The 26931-nt window shown below is 39.6% G+C and overlaps 1 protein-coding gene across 9 annotated transcripts in view; it reads left to right on the forward strand.

The window, feature by feature from the left end:
- USH1C (USH1 protein network component harmonin) overlaps positions 1-26931 on the forward strand; it is a 126833-nt gene that overhangs the window by 6356 nt on the left and 93546 nt on the right. For all 9 annotated transcript variants that reach the window (XM_043517603.1, XM_043517600.1, XM_043517601.1 and 6 more), the window contains exons 2-8: positions 7932-7999; positions 10764-10907; positions 11220-11358; positions 24392-24500; positions 24603-24627; positions 25416-25473; positions 26811-26914. In XM_043517603.1, the coding sequence (XP_043373538.1) occupies positions 7932-7999; positions 10764-10907; positions 11220-11358; positions 24392-24500; positions 24603-24627; positions 25416-25473; positions 26811-26914 (647 nt within the window). The remainder of the gene's footprint in view (positions 1-7931; positions 8000-10763; positions 10908-11219; positions 11359-24391; positions 24501-24602; positions 24628-25415; positions 25474-26810; positions 26915-26931) is intronic.

The raw sequence follows: 26931 nt of genomic DNA on the forward strand, positions 1-26931 counted from the left end.
TTTTGAATTAGAACAGTAAAATATGCCCTTACACAGGTTCTGTGTTTCCTATCAATCAAATTACATTTGTATTCGATTTCGTAATATTAATCAGTTCTTCCTTTCTACCAAGCAGAAGCCCTAAATGTAAATTATATCCCAACATATTGCCTAGTGCTTCGGTATCCTCTAACTCTTCTTAAAGGCCAAGAGAAACAAATGGACCCTGCAGTATGCCTTGAAAGTTTAACTATACTGTATTTCAATTGCATTACAGTTTTTGAGATCGCATAGCTCTGATATTTTTCACAATATTTTTTCTACAGAATAAATGCATCTCAACTGAATATCAGATTACTATGCACATATAATTAAAATATTTTGTGAGTGATCCATTTTATTAATATTGTAAGTTACAAGCAAAGAAATGTCATAGATAGTGTGAAAACAATCCACAAGGAAATTATTTACTTAGTTGTATCCTAGGATTCAAAATTACACAACTGTAATAAGTATTCCCTGAAATAATGAGTGCATAGTATCTCCATATTAACAAACCCTATTTTGTGACTCTGTCAGTAATGTTTTATTTCTTAATGAAAGTGTCTGTATTTATTTTTCAAAGCATTCTCTGTAACTGCAGCAAGGTAATATGAACTCTGAGACACGTGATCCTGTGACATTTGACCCTTCAAGTAATAGTTTATGTATACCCTTATGCAAAGGACAGTTCTAATTAACTTATGTTAAACAACCAGGCCACGGATGTTCATTGTACCAAAACTCCTTAGAATTAATTTGTTTTCCAATTTGTCAGAATTTAGAAAGGGCAGGAAATATCACACTGTTTCTTATTGGTTTGTTTGCATCCCTTCTAGGTTTAATGGAGCATTTATTGAAGTTCATTTAGGAAAAAATAATAATTTCCATATGCCTCGGCGTATTCATACTTACATAAAGTATCTTTCTGTCTCTGCATTGGTCTAGTAATAATGCATGTGATTTTTAAACCTGTAATGCCTGCACTGATAGTAACAGGAATTGCTAGAATGGATTAGACCAATGGTCAAAAATTCTATCTCTGACAGTGGCCAGTACTAGATGCTTCCGACGAAAGAAACTCCAGTAATGAGCAATTATGGAACAACCTGCTCCTAGGGGAAATTTTTTCCTGATGCCTGCCAGAGGTTGGCCTACTCCCTGAAATACAAGGGTTTACATTCCTTTTGTTTTTTTAGTGTCTAATGTAACTGTGAATGTTCTCTTTATCCATATAAACGTCCGATACTCTTTAATCCTACAGGTTTTTGGCCTCAGTGATATCTTGTGGTAGTAAGTTCCACTGATTAATTATGCAATGTGACAACAGTGTTTTCTTTTATCAGTTTTAAATTTGCTTCCTTTTAATTGCATGGAATTCCTTCTTGTTTTTTGTATTTTAAGGGTACAAACTGAAGTACTCAGATGATCTTCTCTGTACTACTCATTATTCTCTATAATTCTGTCCTAAATCTCTGACTTGGACTCCTAAGTAAGTTAACCAATGCCAATCTGTCCAGTCTCTTTTCCTATGGAAGTTTTTCCATGCCTCAGGTTTCATCATCTGTCTCTGAATGCCTTCTGTATTTGCTATATCCTTTTGAGATAGGATAAGCATATAAATAAATTGATTTATACAATGACATTATAACATTTTCAGCATTATGCATCCTGACGTTGTTTGGTTGGGTTTGTTGACTGTCCTGGTTTTCACTGAGCTAATTTTTATATCAATAAATACTATAGGTTGATTAAGTGTGACATCCTACTCTTCCTCACCACCCAATGAGAAACCTCCTCTCATGGATTGGCAACTGGCTAAAAGATAGGAAACAAAGGGTAGGAATAAATGGTCAGTTTTCAGAATGGAGAGGGGTAAATAGTGGTGCCCTCCAGGGGTCTGTACTGGGACCAGTTCAATTCAACATATTCATAAATCGTCTGAAAAAGGGGCAAAATTTGCAGATGATCATACAAAACAACTCAACATAGTTAAGTTACAAAAGGATCTCCCAAAACTGAGTGACTTGGCAACAAAATGGCAGATGAAATTCAGTGTTGATAAATGCAAAGTAATGCATGTTGGAAAACATAATCCCAACATAATCTATACGTATAAAATGATGGGGTCTAAATTAGCTGTTATCACTCAAGAGAGAGCTTGGTGTCATTGTGGATAGATAGTTCATTGAAAACATCCACTCAATGTGCATTGCAGCCAAAAAAGCGAACAGAATGTTGGGGGTAGATAATAAAACAGAATATATCATATTGCCTTTATAAATCCATCGTATGCACACATCTTGAATACTGCATGCAGATGTGGTCGCCCCATCTCAAAAAGATGTATTGGAATTGAAAAAGGTTCAGAAAGGGGCAACAAAAATGATTAAGGGTATGGAACAGCTTCCATGTGAGGAGAAATTAATACGATTGGGACTTTTCATCTTGGAAAAGAGACAACTAAGGGGGTATATGATAGAGGTCTATAATATCATGACTGCAGTGGAGAAAGTAAATAAGGAAGTGTTATTTACTCCTTCTCAAAACACAAAAACTAGGAGTCACTAAATGAAATTAATAGGCAGCAGGTTTAAAACAAACAAAAGGAAGTATTTCTTCACACAATGCACAGTCAACCTGTGGAACTCTTTGCCAGAGGATGTTGTGAAGGCCAAGACCATAACAGGGTTCAAAAAAGAACTAGATAAATTAATGGAGGATAGGTCCATCAATGGCTATTAGCCAGGATGGGCAGGGATGGTGTTCCTGGCCTCTGTTTGCCACAAGCTGGGAATGGGCAACAGGGGATGGATCACTTGATGATTAACTGTTTTGTTCATTCCTTTTGGGGCACCTGGCATTGGCCGCTGTCGGAGGACAGGATACTGGGCTAGATGGAGCTTTGGTCTGACCCAGTATGGTCGTTCTTATGTTCTTAAAAGCAAGGAAATGTCAATTTATGGGACATCTCTTCACCATGAGCTAACACCCACATAATACATTTTTCACATCTTTTACCTCCAGCAGATAAGGAAACATACTAATCTCCCTTCAACACATGTAATAGAAAACTTTAATTACAATCTCAACATCATTAGCAAATACGCAGGGTAGACATATGTGCACAAGAGGGTGATCACATAGCAAGTGTGAAAAATCGGGACGGGGTGGGGGGTAATAGAAGCCCATATTAAAAAAAAAAAGCCCCAAATATCGGGACTATCCCTCTAAAATGAGGACATCTGATCACCCTAGTGCACAAGTATGCAGTGTGTTATGTGATTGTGGTGGAAGTCTGAGTTGAACACTGTACTGAGGGAGATGAACATGTAGTGTGTTTCTTTCTCCATCGAAGTAGAAGGAGGTTCTTTGTGAACAAGCAAAATCCATGACCGTCAGTGAAAATATGATGTGTGGGAATTAGGGTATTAAAAAGATTAAAAACTGTATGTAGCAAAATCTGTATGGCCAGACAGTGTACCCTTAATTGTGTGGGGGGGATCTTTTCCTAAAAGTGTGGGGGGTTTTTTGTTTTTTTTTTAGGCTGATGTTGTCTTCTGCTGCTTCTTATGTCTGTTTTTGTTTGCAATAAAATGTTGTTTTACAGCAGCAAATAAAAGCAAATAATCTATTTAATGTTCTTAACTGATTAAGAGCAGATATGCTGTACCTAAGGCAAAAAGCAATCAGCCATCCACAAAAGTCTCACATTTAAAGAACCAACAGCATAACTACAATTTTCTTTAATTTTTGTAGTACTAGGCAAGTCAGAAACATATAGTTGCTGTTTTCTTTTGATTCTGCATCACCTTTGGCATTCCAGCATCTCTTTATTAGCGGTATTAATGTAGTTGAAGTATAATCTATTGGAATCAGTCAAAATATACAATATCTTGCCTTCTGGTACACAATAAACCAAAAGATCTAATTTATCTCACTCCCACTGATGTTAATCAGTACCATAAATCAGCAGAGTTTCAACAGTGTAAAACTGGGTTAAGTGAGATTAGAATGTGGCCCATAAGGTCTATTAACCCATGTAAATGATGATGTTTCATATAACAAATCATAAGACATTAAAGGAAATGGGGAATCATCATCCAGTGGGGTCATTTCTAGTCAGAATCTGTTCTTGGCCCAATGCTATTCAATATATTTATCAATAATCTAGAAGAAAACAAAATCATTGCTGGTAAAGTTTGCAGATGACAAAACTTGGTGGAGGAGGCTGCTCAGTTCTGCAGTGTGGTCTAGATCACATGGTGAAATGGATTTACTTGAACAACATATGTTTTTAATACTGCTAATGCCAGGTCAAATATCTAGGAACCAAAAATTTAGGTCACATGTTAGGGGACTGTAGCATGTTCGGGGAGTATATTTTTCAAAGCAGTGACTCAGAAAATGAATAAAGCTCATGGTGGGTAATCAGCTGAATATGAGGTTGTAATGCAATGTGGTGGCTTTAAGAGAGCAGGTGCTATCCTTGGACTTTTAAGCAGGGGCCTATCTAGTAGAAGTAGAAAAGTGGGAATTATTATTACCACTGGTTATATAGCATATGGGACACCATTAGTGGAATGCCATGCCCAGTTGTGTCCACGCTTTTTAAAAAGAATATTGGCAAATTGGAAAGGATTCAGAAAAGAACTAAAGGAATTATTTGAATTCTGGAAAAAACTGTATGTATAGCAGTAGGCTGTAAAGGTCAATCTGTTTAGCGTATCAAAGAGATTGTTAGTTTGGTGACTTGATCATAGTTTATAATACCTACATGGGGAAGAGATTTCTGGCAGTAGAGGGTTCTTTAAGTTAACAGACAAAGGCATAACAAGAGCCAATGGACAGAAGGTGAAGCTAGACAAGTTCAGATGAGAAATAAGAAACAGGTTTTTAAGAGTGAGGGTATTAACCATTGCAACATCTTACTAATGGATGTGGTGAATTCTCCATCACTTGAAGTCTTGGATTTTTCTAAAAAAAAAAAAAAAATGCTGTAGCTCAACCAGAAGTTATGGGTTTGATGCAGGAATCACCGGGTGAAATTATATTGCCTGTGTTATGCAGGAAGTCAGAGTAGATGATCATAATGATCCATCTGGCCTTAAAATCTATGGAACTGTATATCCCTGTTCCTCCTCTCAAGTGTCTTCCATGTTTTTATTTCTTAAGGAGTAGAGAGGTATAAATGCTGATATTTTGTGTTATTAGGCCAAATCCATTCTGGGAAGAGTCCCTAACAGGCACGCATTGTGATAGGCAAAGTGCACGTGTAACAAAAGAGTGGCTGTTCCAACGAGCTTACAACATAAGCAAATGACAAGAGAACACAGATCGATACAACAATCCAGTGAGTGGGGGAGACAAGGCTGCTGGAAAATGGCAATGTTGAATGGAAAACACTGCAGTTGCAGCACACGAGTTGCCTAGTTTTCAATCAAGTGTTTTGTAGGTATCACAGGAGAGAGGAATTTTAAAGATTATACCAGGCGTGGCTTTGCAGATTTTTTTGGGGAGTTTCTTCCATGCATAAGAAGTAGTATGTGACAGAGCACAAAGGTGTTGGAGGGGAAAATTTGATGAGCAGGCACTACAGGTTGGTATTGTTGGGAGGGTTTAGATTTTATAGGTAGAGTTTCATAGACTGAAGGCCAGAATGGGTCATTAATAGGTAGGGCAGACCCCAGTCATGAAAATCTTATAGGTGAAGAAAAGGCAGCACATGTTTGCAGTGCAAAAGTGGAAGCCAGTGGAGGGTTGTAGATTGGGAGGGGGCGCATGACACAGTCAGAGCAACAGGCCAAGAAAATGATCCTAGAAGCAGCATTTTGAATGGACTGTAATACCTTTTTGTCAAGCATGCCTTTGTCAAGGCCAGAGAGAAGGAGGTAGTGGTCGTCAAGTCATGAAATGATGAAGGTTTTGATGAGAATTGTGGTGGAATGAACAGAGAGAAAAGGCTGGATATTGTGTTAGAATAAACAGAAAGATTTAGACACTTGTGTTCTTCCCTCCCACTGCTGAAAACTGGGAGGAGAGGGGGACATGCCACCTCCACCTAAAACTAAACATATGGCAGCTATAGCCCCATGACTAGACATGGCAGAATTCAGTTTTGTTTTTTTTGTATATATAATTTTGATGGATAATATCAATGTTTATTAGTAAAGATTTTTTTTTCAATTCTTATCAATTTTAAATTTTCACAGTTTTGGGAAATTATGGAGGTGGGACAATGCAGGGGTCAGACAAAATTATTTAATGACATTTGATGTTGAGATTCAAAAAGTTAAAGCTTTGTCACTGTTAAAACACAAATTGTCAACATCGCATGTCAAAATATATGAAGTAAATATCCTTAAATCCAACTCTAGTAACCAGCATTTTTCTTTCTTTGCCTGTCTGTAAATTTCTGTTATTGTCAATGGAAATATATTTTTGTCTGTTTGTGTGTACGGGTGAAATAGACATTTATTGACCATCTTTCCAAGCCTACCCATGATGCACAGCACATTGTGTAAGTAGTGTACCATTTCTACAGGGTCTGTCCTCCAGTCAGACAGGGAGAAGGGTTGCTGTTTTGGGTCTGAGGTCTGTTGGGAGAATTTATTAGTGGTTTGGACATATTTCTCAAAAGTCTTAAGCATCCTTCTGTGGCACCTTGGCTAGAAGCAGTGCTTAGGTCCATTGTACCAGATTTTGTGTTGAATTTACACCCAATGTGAAAACCCTTGGAGGTCAGTTGATCGGTGGAGAATCTGGCTCATTGTCTAGCACCAAGTTATGAGTGCGACCATGTTGTTAGATTTTTACACACATTTTCTTTCCTGGATTCTGAAGTTCACTGGCGCAATTTGCTCATTTATACCATCAGTCAAACAATCTTGCCCTGTGCATAAGTGTCTAACTTTTAATTGTACAGTAAGTGTTTTGTTGCAGGGGGAAAAAGTTACAGACAGTCAATTATATATGGAATCATGCTGGTTTTGGAGGACAAGAAGAGATTTTATAATGCAACGTGAAGCATTCATTTAACTTAAAATGTCATGCAAAGATATTGAAAACCTAGAATAAAAGGAATATGCTTAAACATTCACATTTGTCCTTGGACTTTTTGTCACAGTAACTTTTCCTTTACCTTAGATGTAAATTATGTTTTCATAAACATTAATCTTGTCTAAAAGCAAAATTTCTGTGATGTAATCTGCTGTTGCAAAGGAGGCCAGTGGGTTTTCATGGGTTTCACAGAAGACAGAAATTGGCATGTGACAGATCTGAACTTTTTTAAAAATTTTATTTTAGTACAGGTAGCAAAATGGAAGCCTTGTAATCTGACACTAGTTTAAGTGAATGCACTGTTACAGAGTGAGGAAGTAATGAATAGCAAGCAGCCAGCTCTGTCACAGTACCAGAGCCAAGAGGAAGAATCTAGGATAGCGGGTAGTTTACCTAACAATATATGAGAGATGCGAAAATCAGAACTTTAAAGACACTTAACATATAGTATAGTTATCTTGATTGTGACGTTTCTGGTTGTGAAAGCATGTGCTATATTAATGAATGGCCAAAAAGGTTTCTGAAAATATTTATTCAACAATACAGTTGTTATAAGGTAAGATAAGCTTGTGATACTACAGCATGCTGTACTAAATGGAATACTAGCTTTCAATATCTGTGGTGACAAGTTTTGGACATGGTACTAAATCCGTTAGTATTTTAAAAAAAAATCAGCCTTGCCTTAGGTTTCAAATTCTGAAGTAATATTGCCTTTCAAAGATCTTATTTGTGTATTAGATGACTTTTCCCATTGAAATCATTGTCCCTTTGCTCAGGAATTTGTGAATGTCTTATACATTCAACATTTGTAGCTATTTAGTCATAGAATTACAATGATGTTCTTGTATTTTCAGGTTGACTTGCTTATTGACAATGAAGCAGAGAAGGATTACCTTTATGATGTGCTACAGATGTACCACCAGTAAGCTCTAACTTCAGACTTTTAAAAGCAGTTATAGATCCATTAATCTTTAAATAAAAAATGCAAACAGCTAAAATCTAATTTAAACAATAGTCCTAAATGTAGTCTGTAGAAAACTAGCTGACGTAATACTTCCTAGTTTTATTTAACAAAGTCATATACTTCTGCAATTCAGTACATAAGAAATAAGCAGTTTTAAGTTTGATCATACAGTTATTTTATTTGTGATGACTTACCAGTTACATAAATAAATGGAAACTTGATAGTTTATAATAGGAAAAAATCATGAGCATCTTTTTAGGAAAGAGCAAAATTGTTTGACCAGTCAGTTTGCTTATTTTATTTTATTTTTAGATTCACTCTTTTTATAAATCTCTCCAACCTGCGAAAATACTTTGGATTGTTTTAGCAGAAAGACTATTAATAAATTCAACCTGGAAATCTTTGTCCTGCACATTGCAGCGTTGAGTTTTTCTATAACATAATGACAAAAACATCAGTTACAAGATATCAGGTCTATTATTCATTCCAGTTACACCTGTGTAAATCAATGGAATTACTGTGCATTAACGTCAGTGCAACTGAGATCGGCATCTGGGCCACTGTTTCTTAAAGAAGATGAGAATATTTTTTCCACACTTCATAGCTGAATGGTCCTGATGGACATTGTTTCCATTCATATCTTAATTAATAGCATCTCAATGGAGTGAAATGTAGAAGTTTCCAAATTTCCATGTGGTCTTTGTACTGAGCTACCGTTTTGTATGCCCTCAGCTGCGTATCCGATTCAGTTTCACTGAGGTCTGTCTAATTGCTTCTCCATTCATAAAGCATTGCCTGTTGCTTGTGAAACCAGTATGAAACTGTAGCTGTTAATTATTTAAAACTTCCTTACAGTTACAAAATTAACAAATATCTCCACCATTAACTTTTCCCCAGAAGTTCAGAAATTGTACCGAGTTTTAAGTAATATATCAAATACTGCTATTGAGGTTTATTGAATGATCTTACTCTTTTTGCTACGATACTTCATAATAAATAAAAAAAGTTAAGACAAATGCATATTGTGGACAACAGCTAGGATTTGTTTCGCTCTGAATACTCATTTCAAATAAGTTTAAATATTTGGGGATGTAATCTCATTATGATGTGTATTAGTTTCTATTAATATTAGTGGGTTACATGCACATCAAGAAAAGTAATATGCAGGGTACCTAAATGCTGTGATGATAGATACCTGATAGTGAATAGGTAAATATGGGCCAAGTTCTGTTGTCTATTGTGCTCCATTCAAGCCAATGGAGTTGTTCCAGATTCACACTGGTGTGACATGACAACATAATCTGGCCCTATGACTATGTCTCAGAATTGATGAAGTTAGTAACAAGAACTCTTAGGTGGAACTAAACAAAAATAAGCAGTTTTCTGTTCATGCTGGTTCCAACTGTCTTATATAGTTCAGGGGGGTGGGCAAACTTTTTGGCCCGAGGGCCACATCGGGGTTGCGAAACTGTATGGAGGGCCAGGTAGGGAAGGCAATGCCTCCCCAAACAGCTTGGGCCCTGTCCCCTCCCACTTCCCACCACCTGACTACCCCCCTCAGAACCCCTGACCCATCCAATCCCCCCTGCTCCTTGTCCCCTGACCACCCCTGGGACCCAACCCCCCTATACTACCCCTCTGTCCCCTGACCGTCCCCCCACCAAATTCCACCCCATCCAACCGCCCCCTGCTCCCTGTCCCCTGACTGCCCCGACACCTATCCACATCCCCGCCCCCTGACAGCCCCCCCCCGGGACTCCTATGCCTATCCAACCCCCCTGTTCCCAGTCCCCTGACTGCCCCCCCGAACCTCCACCCCATCCAACCGCACCCTGTCCACTGACTGCCCCCAGGATCCCCTGCCCCTTATCCCTCCTCCCCCTTACCATGCTGCTCGGAGCAGCAGGAGCTTGCAGCCCCGCCGCAGCCAGCCACACTGCCCGGCAGGAGCGGCGGCCCAGAGCACTGGCGATGCAGCGCACTGAGGCTGCAGGGGAGGGGGGCCGGCGGGGGAGGGAATGTGGGTTAGGCTTAGGGGTTGGGCAGGATGGTCCCATGGGCCGGATGTGGCCTGCAGGCCATAGTTTGCCCACCTCTGATATAGTTGGTTTATGTGATTTCACCGCCACTGAATTTCACTTTGTTTTGAGTTCAAATGAGCTGGAAATTCAAACATACTTAGCTGCAACCACTCAGTTACATGTGGCTTTTTGGGATTGCATCTATACATCTATCTCCTGAATCCATGGAGAGAAGAAGTTTGCTGAAAACATGGCCCAGGTTCACTAAAAAGGTTTGCAAATGTGGGCAGAGTTTCAGGCTTGAAATGAAATCTAAAACCTGGTGAAGAAGTTTACCTGCTTTTGAATGTCATGACCAAAGATTTACATAGGTCTGTTGGTACTTCTGAGAATAAAACTAAATAAAGATGTCTTCCTTACAGTATTGACAAGACATTTGTGGATTAAAGAATTACACAGACAATGTGGACATGAATTTACTTGAATTAGAAAAATATCTTTACACTAGTTTTATTTTTAAATGATACAGGAAAAATATATCCCTTGCTTATGACTGGTCTTGAACTACATAAAGAACCTTTTAAACAAATCTCTCTCTCTCTCTCTCATAAAATCCAGTTTTAGTATTTGTTACAAACAGCAAATACAATCTTGTTAGTATTTTGATCACCCAGTCCTGTTTTCTCAATGTATTTTTATAGATCCATGAATCTCCCAGTACTGGTAGGGGACCTAAAGTTTGTGATTAATGAACCAAGTAGATTGCCGCTGTTTGACGCCATCCGTCCCCTTATCCCATTAAAACATCAGGTGGAATATGATCAGCTGACACCTAAACGATCAAGGTACATGTAGAATAATGTAGGTCACATGAACACAAGCAGGAATTCTTGATTGAAAAGTAATTTATTCAGCCACATTTTGATGAATAAAATATCTATATCCTGTGCATGCTATCACAGACACTAAAGTTGTCTTAGATGTAGTTCTTTGGGGACTGAATTTATTGTTGAAAATATTAGTCACATATTCTCTTTTCAGGTCTAAGCATGACAACTGAAAATATTTTAAGCAGTAACTAAAAATACTTAAAATGAAGCTTCAATTGTTTCAACTTGTCATACTGTTGTTCATTATGATATATTTCACATTTACAGAAAGCTGAAGGAAGTGAGACTGGATCGTTTGCATCCTGAAGGGCTTGGAATAAGTGTGCGAGGAGGACTGGAATTTACTTGTGGCCTCTTTATCTCCCAGCTAATTAAAGGTGGACAAGCAGACAGTGTTGGGCTTCAGGTAAGAAAACACATTCTTGGTCATATTGCTGCAACAAGGCATCTTATTATGATCTGAGGAAAGAATCCAGTCAGAAATGTTCTTTAATCTCCTTATGTAACTGTCACTAAGGAATTTACGCTTTTAAGGTTTTTTTTTCCTTTTTAATCAAATTCATGAAATGTGGTAAATCAGCCAGTGCTATTAAAATTTTCCTCTTCCTCCCAACCCCTTATTATGTAAACCAAAAATTCTTTTTCATGTTTGATTGTATATGCCAGTTCTGAAGAATCGCATAAAAGGAGGATTATGTGAGGCACCTGAATTCACGCTTTATATCCAGCAATATCCAAATGTAAAATACATTCAACAGAAGATCTTCTCTAACTGGAAAACATAAGAACCTTTCAAGTTGGCAAAAGCCTAATAAATATAGGACACAACACTTAAAATAAAGGATAAACAATGAAAATCAGGAATAACAATTTAAAAAAATGTAAATTTTGCCTAATAGGGAAATAATCTCTTAAATGCAATTAGATTTTAATTTTAAATTTCATTTATATCTTACTATTTTAATATCTATATTGTGGTACTGTCTAAAAGCAACAATCAGGTTAGAACCCAAGTGCACTAGATACTATAAAAACACATAATAATAGCTTCTTCTGTGGATAAATTCCTGGGATAAATAATGCAGTAAAACCAGTTCTTTTGAAGACATAAAATATGGATGTGGTGATTTACAAAGAAAAAGGGGCTAATACCAAATGAAGAGTAGAAAAATGTGCATCATTTCTTGTTCCTCCTCCTTGTTCACACACACATCTTAACTGGGTGAAAGAGAGAAAATTGTGAATGAAAATGTCTATCAAGCCATATGCTGGACCTCTCATCAGAAATAAGAATGCTTAAACTATCTAACTGGAGGGGAGTGCGGTAAGCGTAGATGTTTGTGAGTAAGGATGGAGTGTTGCTGATTTATTTTGTCTGGCTAAATTTGATTATGAGGGGAATAAATTGCTGGAAATGCTGGCTTCTATGGATTGTATTTAATATTTACCCCAAATGCATCAGATTAGGTACTTCTTAATTTGATATTTAAATGGAATAAAATAGTGCACCTTCTTACAATCCCTTTCCTGAAGATTCATATGCATCACAGGCTACATGTAGTCACAGTTGGCCTGCGCAATTCAGGTAACTCACCCAGAGACTTTTTTTTTTTTTAAGATTTTAAACAAATGTTCACGTGTGTGTGTGTGTGTATATATCCATCTACTAAACCAGAGTCACTGTTAGATTAGTCCCATCTACTGAAATAGAGAAAGTGATTCAGCTCCAAGATCTTAATTTTGTAGCTCTCCTTCATGGCTGGTGCAGAAAAATTTGCCAAGAGATACAAGCCTGAGGCACACTTGTTGTGGACTGTGGTCAATCAACAACTCACTTCTCCATCAGGAATTTGCTAGGAGAGGAATACCAGAAGCAGATCTTAATCTATCATTCAGGAGCTAGCCGTGTGAGCTGCTCTAGATATTCAGAAAGGGGAGCGTGGACAGCTGACGCATTCTCAACCTGTGGTCAGTTCATTCGAAGTGTTCTCCCTCTTCTCTTCATTCATTGCAAGAACAGAGAAAGCAAGACAGAGGACAGTCACATCTGGAAGATACTAATGTGACTGAACAGTAATGAACTTAATGGCAACTGTATAAGCTGTCAAACTAGCACATTCATGTAGTGCTACTAATCATTTGTCTCCTATTCACCAGTTATCTCAAACCAATACCAGTCATTTGATGCAGTCTAGATAAGGTTGTTTTCAGCCAACATTGATTCAGAAATGCACTCAGATGCTGTGCTCTTGGAAGATCGAAGCTTGTTAAGGCAACCCATTCATGTTTCTTGGTGAAAGTGCAAGTGGGAAGGGCAGCAATAGCTTCACCTAATATTTGACTGCCTTAGTATTCCACATTGATTCATTGTCTCTTGTAAGTCTTCGCAGGAGCTCTGAGCCAGGTTGTACCAAGCACACAGTAGTTCAGAACTCCATTTGTGTTTCTCAGACAAAAACAAAGTGTGAATAAAGAAAAAAAAGATTCCTGAATATGTTACTGTGAATGTGTTAGACTTCGATTATATGTATTAATATGAACAGATGGTGTTTTGCTGTTAATCTAACTGTTTTGCTTGGGTTTGTTGATATTATGTGGTAAATTCAGCTTAAGGTGCCTCTATAATAGGCGGCACTAGCCACTTTCTAAAACCAAGTGAATAAGGAGAATTGACAGGCTGTTCATTGTTCTAAATTGCTGTCTCATGGTAAAGCCAACTGCTTCTGAAATTTCACCCATCTGCATTATTTAGCTAAATCTCTACACTTTTTTATTCCAAAAATGCAGTCTGAGAAAAGGTTTAATGATCTTTTATCATAAAATCAGTTTTAGCCCCCGTTTTTTTTATCCTAATTCATTTCTCATGATGATTATTCCTTGAAGTGGTTTCTGCATTTCTAAATGTTTGTATAGTCAATGAATTTGACTGAAACATTTGAAGTTTTGTCCTTTTTTCTATGACTTCTTGATTTTTCTGAATGAAGAGCATTTATCCTTTTCATGTTGTATTGTTTCTTCTCTGTTTTGTGCTGCTTTCTCAGATACTCATATCTATGAGGATTCTCTTGAAAAGAAAGGTTTTGAGATTAGTATGAATAATGAAGGAAAAGAAATATACAAAAACAGAAATTTGAAATGGTCAACATGACTATCTTATTTTAATCATGACACAAGTTCTCTTTCTTGAAATGTAAAGGCAAAATAAAGGTATTATCTAACTTCATGCTGTTACAGCCTTTATTAGGAATTTTTTCTACAATGCATTGGTTGTGTTGACAAGTATATAGGATGCACTATACAACCTAATTCTCCATTGCCTTGCAGCTTGAAAAAATACTGCCACTCCATTTTATACACATGACACTCTCACTTTGCATGTTGTAAATGACTACACAAGATGTAAGGTAATAGAGAAGGAAACTGATTGAAAACTGAAAACCTGGCCAGACATCCCATCAGTACATTACCTCTTTAATGAGAGATGCTACATGCTGTGTGTTTGTAATAATTGGGCTCAATGAGACATAAAGACATAGTGGTATCAGTCTTAATTCTGAACTTCCTTGGTTTTGTAAGTCAGGGCTTTAGTATTACTACTAGAATGGCAAGAGCCATTCTGAGACAACCTAGAAGGAACTATTGCTTTTGGTTTCAGAGTGGTAGCTTTGTTAGTCTGTATCAGCAAAAAGAACGAGGTGTACTTGTGGCACCTTAGAGACTAACAAATTTATTTGGGCATAATCTTTCATGGGCTAAAACCCACTTCATCAGATGCATGGAGTGGAAAATACAGTAGGAAGATATATACACAGAGAACATGAAAAGATGGGAGTTGCCATACCAACTCTAACGAGACAAATCAATTAAGGTGGGCTATTATCAGCAGGAGGAAAAAAAAACCTGTGGAGTTATAATCAGGATGGCCCATTTCAAACAATTGACAAGAAGGTGTGAATCACAGTAGGGGGAAAAGAAAAGGAGGACTTGTGGCCCCTTGGAGACTAACAAATGAGCATGGGGAAATAACTTTTTGTTTGTGTAATGACCCATCCAGTCCCAGTCTTTATTCAGGCCTAGTTTGATGGTGTCCAGTTTGAAAATTAATTCTGGTTCTGCAGTTTCTCGTTGGAGTCTGCTTTTGAAGTATTTTTGTTGAAGAATTGCAACTTTTTTTAGGTCTGTAATTGAGTGTCCAGGGAGGTTGAAGTGTTCTCCGAATGGTTATAATTCTTGACGTCTGATTTTTGTCCATTTATTCTTTTGCGTAGAGACTGTCCGGTTTGGCCAATGTACATGGCAGAGGCACATTGCTGGCACATGGTGTATATATCACATTGGTAGATGTGCAGGTGAATGAGCCCCTGATGGTGTGGCTGATGCGATTAGGTCCTATGATGGTGTCCCTTGAATAGATATGCAGACAGAGTTGGCAACGGGATTTGTTGCAAGGATAGGTTCCTGGGTTAGTGTTTTTTGTTGTGTGGTGAGTGGTTGCTGGTGAGTATTTGCTTCAGGTTTGGGGGCTGTCTGTAAGCAAGGACTGGCCTGTCTCCCATGGTCTGTGAGAGTGAGTGATCGTCCTTCAGGATAGGTTGTGGATCCTTGATGATGCATTGGAGAGATTTTAGTTGGGGGCTGTATGTGATGGCTAGTGGAGTTCTGTTACTTTCTTTGTTGGGCCTGTCCTGTAGTAGATGACTTCTGGGTACTCTTCTGGCTCTGTCAATCTGTTTCTTCACTTCAGCAGGTGGGTTTTGTAATTTTAAGAATGCTTGATAGAGATCCTGTAGGTGTTTGTCTCTGTCTGAGGGATTGGAGCAAATGCGATTATATCTTAGAGCTTGGCTGCAGACAATGAATCATGTGAGGTGGTCTGGATGAAAGTTGGCGGCATGTAGGTAGGAATAGCGGTCAGTAGGTTTCCGGTATAGGTTGGTGTTTATGTGACCATCGCTTATTAGCATTGTAGTGTCCAGGAAGTGGACCTTTTGTGTGGATTGGTCCAGGCTGAGGTTGATGGTGGGATGGAAATTGTTGAAATCATGGTAGAATTCCTCAAGGGCTTCTTTTCCATGGGTCCAGATGGTGACGATGTCATCACTGTAGTGCAAGTAGAATAGGGGCATTAGGATACGAGAGCTGAGGAAGCGTTGTTCTAAATCAGCCATAAAAATGTTGGCATACTGTGGGGCCATGCGGGTACCCAAAGCAGTGCCGCTGACTTGAATGTATACATTGTCCCCAGATGTAAAATAGTTGTGGGTGAGGACAAAGTCACAAAGTTCAGCCAAGTTTGTCATGACGTTATCGGGGATACTTTTCCTGATGGCTTGTAGTCTATCTTTGTGTGAAATGTTGGTGTAGAGGGCTTCTACATCCATAGAGGCTAGGATGGTGTGAGTGTGACTTAACCCCCTAAAGAAGTAGTCTAACCTTTCAGTATCCTGAAACTGTGCTATTGATCTCAAACATGTAAAGGATTCAAAATAGAGCAAAAGGAAGTTGAATTAAAACAAAAGCAAATAGCAAACTAATATAATGACACAAGAAAGTCAAGGAATGCTGAAATGAGGGCATCTTTCCAGCGTTCTGCATATGTTCACCCTTTCAAAAAGTATTTAAATAGTTCCTCTCTGTGTGTTCTCTCTGTGTGCAGACATAACTTCCACTAATGTTAAGAATAATGTGCATTTTTGATAGGAGTCTATTAATAGATTTTAAGGTCAGAAGGGACCATTATGATTGTCTGGCCTGACCTTTTGAATAACCCAGGCTATAGGAATTTACACACCACTCCTGCATTGAGCCCAGTAACTAGTGGAGGAACTAGTGCATATCTTTTAAAAAGACATCCAATCTTGATTTGAAGACTTTAATTCATGAAACAGCCAAAGCACAGCAATGGTTTGGCCGTTCCCTCTTTTTCCAGGCCATAACGACTACCCTGAAGTAGGGCCACTATATGCCTATGCATCTCCTAACACAGCATTAGATTTCACAGGAGTAGATTATCTAAATAATAATGTACATTAGAACTGCTAGATACAATCTATTAAAGAGAGTGGCTCCGTTTCAGCGTTGGTGTAAGCAATGTTCTGTTGACTGAAAAGTTTTTAATATGTTAACTAATAACTGGGTTAAATATGTACAATAATCAGGAGGTGCTAAAATATATATTCCTGAAGCTTATCTTTCAGGGCCGTTACTTTAAACTCAGTGAAAATGCCTGCATTATTGTTTTTTGTTTTGTTTTAAGACCATGATCAATTAAAATGGGGTCTTGTTGACTCAGGGGATTTGTAAGGGGATTTGTAATGGGATAATGAAGACTTTAATCTCTAGGTCATTGATTTTGATTTGACCATGGCCACTGGTGACTGAAAATTGTTACAGTCAGATGGTGATTTTGTGGTCTATCTGAAAAATAGTTGGTGATTCTGATTCAAGTTTGAAGCCTTTATGTCAGGGGTTTTCAAACTTTATGTCAGGGGTCATGGCACCTCAGGGGGTCACAAGCTGTCATCTCCATGGGACTGTCAGCCCTGAGCATGGCCATATGTGGGGCTGACAGCTTCAAGCCCTATTAAATAAAAATTAAATTAAAACCCTTGTTTTTAATTTATAAGAAGGGTCACACTCGGAGGCTTGCTGTGTGAAAGGGGTCACCAATGCAAAAATTTGAGAACCACTGCTCTATGTCATGAAAAGCATCATCAAAATTGGGAATGCAGAGCTTTGTTTACAATCTGATCAAGGGCAGAATATGCATGCAAAATGAACGACTTTCTCCCTTACAATTGGTCCTTGTAAATCAGAGTTGAAACACAAGTAGGTCAGGTTATCCCTCTTCTTGAGTTAAGCACCACAGAGGGCTCAAGGAGAAGTGACTTTACATCACCTTTGCACCTCTCCTGGTCTAGAAGCAGCTAGGGGCCATTTTGGCCTCTAATGCAGATTAAAGAAGCCTGAAAGTTGCCCTAATTTGGGCCAGTCCAGCAGCCAGAACATAGGGAGTCCCCAGCTATTGCCCTACATCCCCTCCCTTAGGAACACTCCCATATTGTGCATTGTGTGAAGAGGCTGGAGATCTGAAAATGCAACTGGAGACAAGGAGGACCCCTCTCCTAGCTACCTTTACCAGGGTTGGCAGCTAAATAGGAGGAAAATAAACTAGCATGGCCCTCAGGGATTTGATGCACCAGTAGAACTGGAGCTGCAAAGCCAGACGTGGCAGAGGACTGTCAAGAGCAGTTTAAACAAAAATCGCACCTCTAATTGACATGAGTTATACTAGTGCAAAAATTCTGTTTAGACCAGACCAAACTCAAAGTGGCTCTGCAGTGTGCTACCACAGAACTGAGATTTTTCCCTGTGGCATTGCACTCCATCAAGCTAGGTTCATCCTTTCTCTGAATATACTGGATTTCTATGAACTACAGTTTTCTGCAACTTGCAAGGCTCACAAGGCTGTGAGGATATTTTGTGTAGCGCTAGGCCTGAATTTTTTTTATTTTGGACTGATTTATCTTGATTCTCACCAAGGCTCCATTTAACCCAATGGAAAATAATTTATTCTAAATGGAAATTGTTTATTTTTATAAAGATTATACATGGGACAAACACAAAAGTCCAAAGACATTCAAATACCATGTTTATGGTTAAATGGATCACCCTGACCTATAGAAATAGCCATGGGTGGCAGGACTGAGATGAGTGAAAACCTTGCAAAGATTCTATTACTGAGTTTTCCTAGAATCATTCCACTGGGGGGCAGGGATCACTCCCTATCCCACCTGCCTAAAACAAGCAGTGATTCCCTGAAGATTCCTCAGACCCCTTTCCAAAGGAGCTGCATGGACTCCAGAGGATATGCACAAGTCCAGCTCCCTTTGCACAGAAGCCCTGTGCCTTCACATCATCTCTGAGCCCTCCTGCTTCACTTCTTAGCAGTGCAGCGTCATTGCAGTCATGCTGCCAGAGCTAATCCAAGCCACTGCTTTCCCAAGAGCCTCCTTTATTTTTCAGAGTGAAGGAGACCACATGAGTTAATGTCGCTTCAGATTTATCTCTTAGGCTTTAAGGAGGATAATGAGCATCCCTCCCTGGCCCATCCCTCTATAGCTTTGCATCTGCGGCAAGCAATGGTGCCACGGAGTATCTGCCATGTATGCTAAAATGTTATGTACACCTCCACAAGCCTAATGTGGGTCAGGCAATCTGGGTCAGATTATTTAAGAACGGGTCAAGTAGGCAGTAGTGGGAACCATGTAGTGAGTAGTCCTGCAAAAATTTAGGTGACTAGACTGGAGGCTCCATCTATTTTAATTTTTTTTTTATTGCGGATGGGATTTCCAAAGCTCTGACTGCTGACCTAGCTCTGTTCCTATTAAAGCCCATAGGAAAACTCCCTCTGACTTCAGTGAAAGCAGCATGAAGCCAGTTCTGATCCTTTTGAAAATTCCACCCCATATCTTCCCCTAGATGATGATTTTGTTTGCCCAGTAGATGGAGCAAGCACATCAGTTAATAGTTGTGAAAAGACAGGATTTTTTCCATTCTGTGTGTGAAAACATCTTTATTTCCTTCAGGAATCCTGTACTTTTATGTGTGACGTTGACGTTTTCATTTTTATATTCTTCGATTGCTCTACTGTGTCATCCAATCAGTGTTTTAAAAAAAGCAATGAGACGATTGAGGCAATTACACTCAGTCTATCAGGGTATGCTATTGTTATTGTACAGCATGGCACTTTAGAGGCAAAATAAAATGTTGTTTGTCGCATGGAGGCTACCATAGGAAGACATGATAAAGTGACACAAGGAGTCCCATTAATGAAAACAGGTGAGCATGTCCTCACCCATTAGAGGAAGGGTTGCACAGTTAAGCCTTTATAGCTGTAACAGACCAGAGTTTCAACATGAGTAAGCATGGCAGTAGTACCATACTCTACTCTCAGTGAAAATTCTCAGTATGAGTAAAAGTGGTAGAATCGGGCCCATTCAATAAAATGACTTGTATTATTAATTTTTTTTTAAAAAAAAAAATCTCCCTACAATAAAAAGAAAGCGAAGGGTGTAAAGTCAAGCTTTCAAAAGTTAGGAAATGCCAGAGTTAAGGTTGCCTGTGGAACCTTAATGTGGCCTCCTCATGTGTGTGCATTATGATACAATCTCTATTTACAGGATTGCATAGTATTTTTTCCACAAGCTCCTTCCCTCATTCACTGTGCAGGATGGATGATGCTCCTCCCACCCTTCCCGCCTGTCCGTCTTCCTGACATGTAAACTCCTGATATCTCTGTATTGCAGACAGGCTGCTGCCTTCTCCACACTGCCTGGGCACCAGTTAAAGGAGCACTTAGAACTGCCCTCAGTTCCAGGGCCTGGCACCACTGCAGCCCCAGGCAGCTGGGGAGAACAATTGAAGGCAAAGTCCTGCTCAGTCTCTCTGCAGCCCTGTGATGGAGCATGTCTGGTACAGATGGAATCAGAGTGACAAACCTCAACTAAGCATCTGGGTAACCCCCCTGCTCCATTGCCCAAGTTCAATACCTGCTCCGAATCATAGGGGTGCAAGAGCTTCTAAATGAAACAGCTGTATGACTGTTTTAAACATTGACAAAACAACATATTTTCCCCTAATTTTGCTCTCTGAACCAGCTGAACCATTTTTACTGACGCTTTCAACCACAAAAGTCAGCCTCAGGCAGACACCTGGCATGGAAAATTTCAGCTCAAACAGTTGCTGTTTGTCAAAGTTACATGCAACTGAAAATAGGGTCTTAAATGGAAAGTGTGAAGCAAACTTAATTATCGGTGGCACTACAAACAATAATCCATATGTGCATATATCTTCTCTGTAAAATGCCACACAAAGTTTTGATAGTAAGAGCACCGTCCTGGTCCATTGAAGTCAATGGCAAAATTTCCATTGATTTCAATGGTGCATTTTATATAAATGTCATTATTAACAGTAATACATATTAGATCAGTTTATGGGGACAGCCATGGAAGACCAGACAAGAAATAGACCCAAGGAATTTAGTTGTGTTGTTTGTAGAGATCAGGCAAAATATATTGGAAGTAGGGAGTAATGTTGGTAGTTTGTTGTAAAAGCATTTCTTGATGGTCACTTGCATGCCCTTCTATACTGAGGATTAGTTTGTAGTTGCCTAAGGGGAGAGTGTTAATAGGACCATGGGTAGAAGTGGTCCTGGAATCAAGCAGAGGAAAATTCTTTACGCCCCATTATGGTTGATGTTAGCCATATCAGACAAGAGTTTCAATGTGGATAAGCATGGAGACACCCATGTTTGGATGCATAAGCAAGAAAGGCAGAGAATTGTTCAGGACTCTTTCTGCAGGATCTGAAGACCTGTGAACCAAAAAAAGTGGATAGTGATCCAGGAAAGTGAAAAAGTGAAAAATAGATGAAGGACGCAGTTTGAATTAGTACAGTGCATAATAGCCACAATATGGCCAAGACAACTTGATGACTGCTTAAGTTCAGGAAAGGGGTGGACGCAATACAGTAGCAATTGATCATTTTCACATAGCTCTGCATTAGTGATAGAGCTGTCTGAATATTTTTCAACATAATGGTTTTCTGTTGGAAAATGCTGTTTAACTGAAATCAGAACTTTTTGTGGAGACATGTTGACTCAGATCAAATTTTGTTTTGAAAAATATTGCAAAAGAAGTTTTCCAATAAGGTTAAAATGTTCTGTTATGACCTTATTAGAATAAGATATTTTGACTTTTTTATTCAAAACAACTTTGTTTTGAAATTTATTTTATTATATTATAAAATTCTTATATATTTACATTATAATAAAAAAGTTGAAATCAGAACAAAACATCTTTAATTTTGTGATAACAAACTTTCAATTGATCCAAAACAAACAGAAAGCCTTTGATGAGATCCCTCACCAAAGGCTCTTAAGCAAATTAAGCTGTCATGGAATAAGAGGGAAGGTCCTCTAATGGATTGGTAACTGGTTAAAAGTTAGGAAACAAAGGGTAGGAATGAATGATCAGTTTTCAGAATGGAGAGAGGTAAATAGTGGTGTCCCTCAGGGGTCTGTACTGGGACCAGTCCTATTCAACATATTCATAAATGATCTGGAAAAAGGGGTGAACAGTGAGGTGGCAATTTGCAGATGATACAAAACTCTCAAGATAATTAAGTCCCAGGCAGACTGCGAAGAGATACAAAAGCAACTCTCAAAACTGGGCAACGAAATGGCAGATGAAATTCAATGTTGATAAATGCAAAGTAATGCACATTGGAAAACATAATCCCAACTATACATATACAATGATGGGGGCTAAATTAGCTGTTACCACTCAAGAAAGAGATCTTGAGTCATTGTGGATAGTTCTCTGAAAACATGCTCTCAATGTGCAGTGGCAGTCAGAAAAGCAAACAGAATGTTGGGAATCATTAGGAAAGGGATAGATAATAAGACAAAAAATATCATATTGCCTCTATATAAATTCATGGTATGCCCACATCTTGAATACTGCATGCAGGTTTGATTGCCCCATCTCAAAAAGGATGCATTGGAATTGGAAAAGGTTCAGAAAAGGGGAACACAAATGACTAGGGGTATAGAATGGCTGCCATATGAGGAGAGATTAATATGACTGGAACTTTTCAACTTGGAAAAGCGATGACTAAGCGGCATATGATAGAGGTCTATAAAATCATGACTGGTGTGGAGAAAGTAAATAAGGAAGTGTTATTTACTCTTCCACATAACACAACGGACTAGGGGTCACCAAATGAAATTAATAGGCAGCAAATTTAAAACAAACAAAAGGAAGTCTTTCTTCACACAATGCATAGTCAACCTGTGGAACTCCTTGCCAGAGGATGTTGTGAAGGCCAAGACTATAACAGGGTTTTAAAAAAGAACTAGATAAGTTCATGGAGGATAGCAGTGGTGTTCGGCGAGGGACAACCGGTTCTAAAAGGGCTTCTAAATTTAGCCAGCCAAAAGTGGTGCCTTAGGCATCGACTCCATGGGTGCTCCAGCCCTGGAACCCCAAGGGGAAAATTTGGTGGGTGCAGAGCACCCACCTGCAGCTCCCCACCCCCTGCCCCAGCTCACCTCCGCTCTGCCCCCTCCCCTGAACACACCGCCCCGCTCTGCTTCTCCACCCCCCAGGCTTCCCGCGAATCAGCTGTTCGTGTGGGAAGCCGGGGCTGGCTGAGAAGCAGGCCGTGGCTTCCCACTCAGGCCCAGGGAGGCGGAGGTGAGCTGGGGTGGGGGGGGAGGTGAGGAGGGCTGCCTATGCCGCAGCAGGTAACCCAGGGCGGGGACACAGGGGAACCGCTCCCCACCTCAGCTCACCTCCACCTCCCTGGGCCTGAGCGCAAAGCCGCCACCTGCTTCTCGGCCCTCCCCGGCTTCCTGCCAAACAGCTGATTCACCGGGGGGGGGGTGGAGAAGCAGAGCGGGGCGGTGCGTTCAGGGGAGGAGGTGGAGCGGAGGTGAGGTGAGCTGGAGCCAGGCACGGGGCGGGGAGCTGCCGGTGGGTGCTCTGCACCCACCAAATTTTCCCTGTGGGTACATCAGCCCCTGAGCACCCAGGGAGTTGGCGCCTAAGGCACCACTTTTAATGTGATCAGTGGGGGGAGCAGCCGCTCCCCCTGCTCCCCCCCCAGCTATGCTCCCCCGCCCCTAGGAGCCAGAGGGACCTGCCGGATGCTTCCTGGGAGCTACCCCAGGTAAGCACTGCCGGGACTCCCCACCTCGCCCCCCAGCAGGTCCCTCTGGCTCTTAGGGGTGGGGTGGGCACCCACTACGGTGGCCCACGAGACCCTCCTGCCCGGTTCTGGGGGCAGTCAGGGGATGGGGGCGGGGGGTGGATGGGCAGGGGTCCTGGGGGGGCATCAAGGAACGCAGGGTGGTTGGATGGGGCAGGAGTCCCTGGAGGCGGGGGTGGGCAATAACCCCCTCGTGGGGTGAGGAGGGAACCCGTTAAGATTTTGGCAGCTCATCACTGGAGGATAGGGTCTATCAATGGCTATTAGCTAGGATGGACAGGGATGGTCTTGGTAGCCTCTGTTTGCCAGAAGCTGGGAATGGGTGATGGGATGGCTCACTTGATGATTAACTGTTCTGTTCATTCCCTCTGGGGCACCTGTCATTGGCCCCTGTCAGAAGACAGGATACTGGGCTAGGTAGACCTTTGGTATGACCTTGTATGGCCGTTCTTATATTCTTATGTTAAATCTCACTCTGGACTTTACTTGAGATTCTAGAGGTATTCAAGGTATTCTGTTATCTATCCAAAACATTTCTTTTCCCAGTCACATGACCTCTGCATCAAAGAGATTATCAGTTTACACAAGTTGCTTAGAGACTTTTCTACACTGATTCCTTTCTTAAACAAATCATTTAACAGATTTTCCTTCTATTTCTTATTGCTAAGATTGGAGATGAGATAGTTCGGATAAATGGATACTCCATCTCTTCATGCACTCACGAGGAAGTAATAAATCTCATCCGCACAAAGAAAATAGTGTCCTTAAAAGTAAGACGTAAGTAATGCAATGCTACGATTCCCACACTGACAGAGAGAATGTCATGTAACTAATTCATAATCTGCAGGAAGATTTACCTGACATATTTTTCTCTTGCAGATGTCGGCATGATACCTGTCAAAAGGTAAACACAATCAGTCCCTTTCCTAACTTCATATCCAACATACAAATTAGATTCTTCATTTCCTCTGCAATCTCTTATCTATCATTGGTATTCTAGAAAGTTGATAATGGCCAACTTTACCAATGATTAAAATGACACACATTGGCTGATTTGGCAGGATACTGCCTCATCTGATTCCCTGTCTCAATGCAGAAAGATAAGCTTGCTTATTTATCAGTGGAATCAGTCTGGAACTCAGACAAATTCCATCACCAAATTCACTTAGCACAATGCTCCAAGGTTCTTGCATCTTCCTAACTTTCAGGGGTTGTTGTTTAGAAGCAGCCTCTGACTAAAGCTGTCTGAAATTTTAAAAATCATGATTGGTCTATGATGACTTTTGTTGAAAATTTGAATTTCAGTGGGGGTGGGGGGTGTTCTGATAAAAAATCTTTTAGGTTGTTGAGGGATGTTTTAACTAGCTGTATAAACTGGTTGAGATTTTTTGACTTTCGAAAAAAGTTTCCAAAAGCCAATAATTTTTCAAAAAGTTTGCTAAATTATACAGGTTTTTTTTTTTACTAGCTCTACCTCCATCTTTACTGATGTAAATTATTGCATGTTTACCTGATGTCCTTTAGACATCCAAGTACTTGACTACAAAATCAATATAATTCTTTATCAATAATACCTACTTATATGTGTGGAATCAAAATACAAGGCTGGATTGAAGCCACATTCAATATACTCATCATTTTTAAACTATTTTCCTCATCATATTTAACCATTTTAGTTTTTTTTACTTCTAGCTCTCCAGATGAGCCTCTTAAGTGGCAATTTGTGGATCAGTTTGTGTCAGATTCTGGGGTAAGACACCTAATATCTTATTTTAGTAATATGCCCTCTGGAACACTTAGCGATATTTAGTTTGCCTTTCTCCCCTCTACTTATCTTTTGAGTGATTGCATTTATTTTTATGGTACAAAAACCTGTTAAGTGAAATCTGAAACAAACAGCTATTAATGTCCTACCAGTGTGCTCCTATGTGGCCTTATCCATCTCCTGCCGAAGTCATTAGAAAAAGCTTCCATTAATTTCAATGGGAGTGGATGAGGTTGATAGTTAGAAAATATAACTAAACATATCACCTACATTTTCAAAAGTAATTTGTGGTTTTGAGTGCCTTCATTTTTGGGTGCCTGAATTGAGATGGCTTTTACTGGGGCCTGATTTTTTCAGAAGGCAGATGTTCAATCTTTCTGAAAATTAGCCCCTTCAGGGGGTCTCAGCTTGAACACTCAATATCACTAGTTACTCCTGGAAAATGTAGACTTTTGTGTATTTTTGCTCTGATGCTCTGGTGATGAGCACATGGTAAATAGACTGCTAAAGTTTAGCAGACAAATGTGAAAATGAAAAGCTTTAGAAGCGGTAATATAGAAAATGTGTGATAGAAATGAAATGTTTCTACCCATAGACTCAATAACTTCTGTTGAGTTTGGTGACTCAGCAAGCCACCTGCACCTTATTTTGCAAGAGGTAATTTTTAATAGATTGACATACCCTGACTCTGTTAGAGGTTAAAATTCCTAGAGTGTGGGAAACTAATGGAAGAACAAATAAGTCTATGAATGACATCCATGGGTTACAGCAGTTCTAAGAGAGCCCATAACTAGCTTTCCCTAGATTTACATCACAGAAGATTCCATTTAAAATAATAGGTAATGAGGGCTATCGATATATTTTAGGTATCAGAGTAGCAGCCGTGTTAGTCTGTATCCGCAAAAAGAAAAGGAGTGCTTGTAGCATCTTAGAGACTAACAAATGTATTTGAGCATAAGCTTTCGTGAGCTCAAATAAATATATTTTAGGCAACGCTTGTCATGATATGCACAAGCTAATCATTTTTCTCATATGCCCTTGCTTTAACTTTTTCTCCACTTTCCTCCTGAGATGTATCTTGACTGTTGTGAAAATCCTCTTTGAATAGATAAAGAGCCAAATTCAGTCCTGGCACAGCTCCATTGAAGTCAATGTATTTGCTCCTCCTTACATTGGAGCTGAATTTGGACTATATAGCAGTGTAACCTGTAAATGTGTAGGGTGAAATCCAGACACATTGAAATCAATGGGAGTTTACTATTGGCTTCAGTGAAGCCGGGATTTTGCCTGCAGTCTTTTTCCCCTTCTTTCTTTTGCTATAGGAGGGAAAAGGCAGTGTTGCTGGACTCGCTTCATCTGGAGGAAGGGACAATAAAGAGAAGAAAGTCTTCATTAGTTTGATTGGTTCAAGGGGCATGGGATGCAGGTCTGTAGATGAGTCCC

Source organism: Dermochelys coriacea, chromosome 6 (assembly GCF_009764565.3).
Source record: "Dermochelys coriacea isolate rDerCor1 chromosome 6, rDerCor1.pri.v4, whole genome shotgun sequence".
In the NCBI taxonomy this organism is placed as follows: Eukaryota; Metazoa; Chordata; order Testudines; family Dermochelyidae; genus Dermochelys; species Dermochelys coriacea.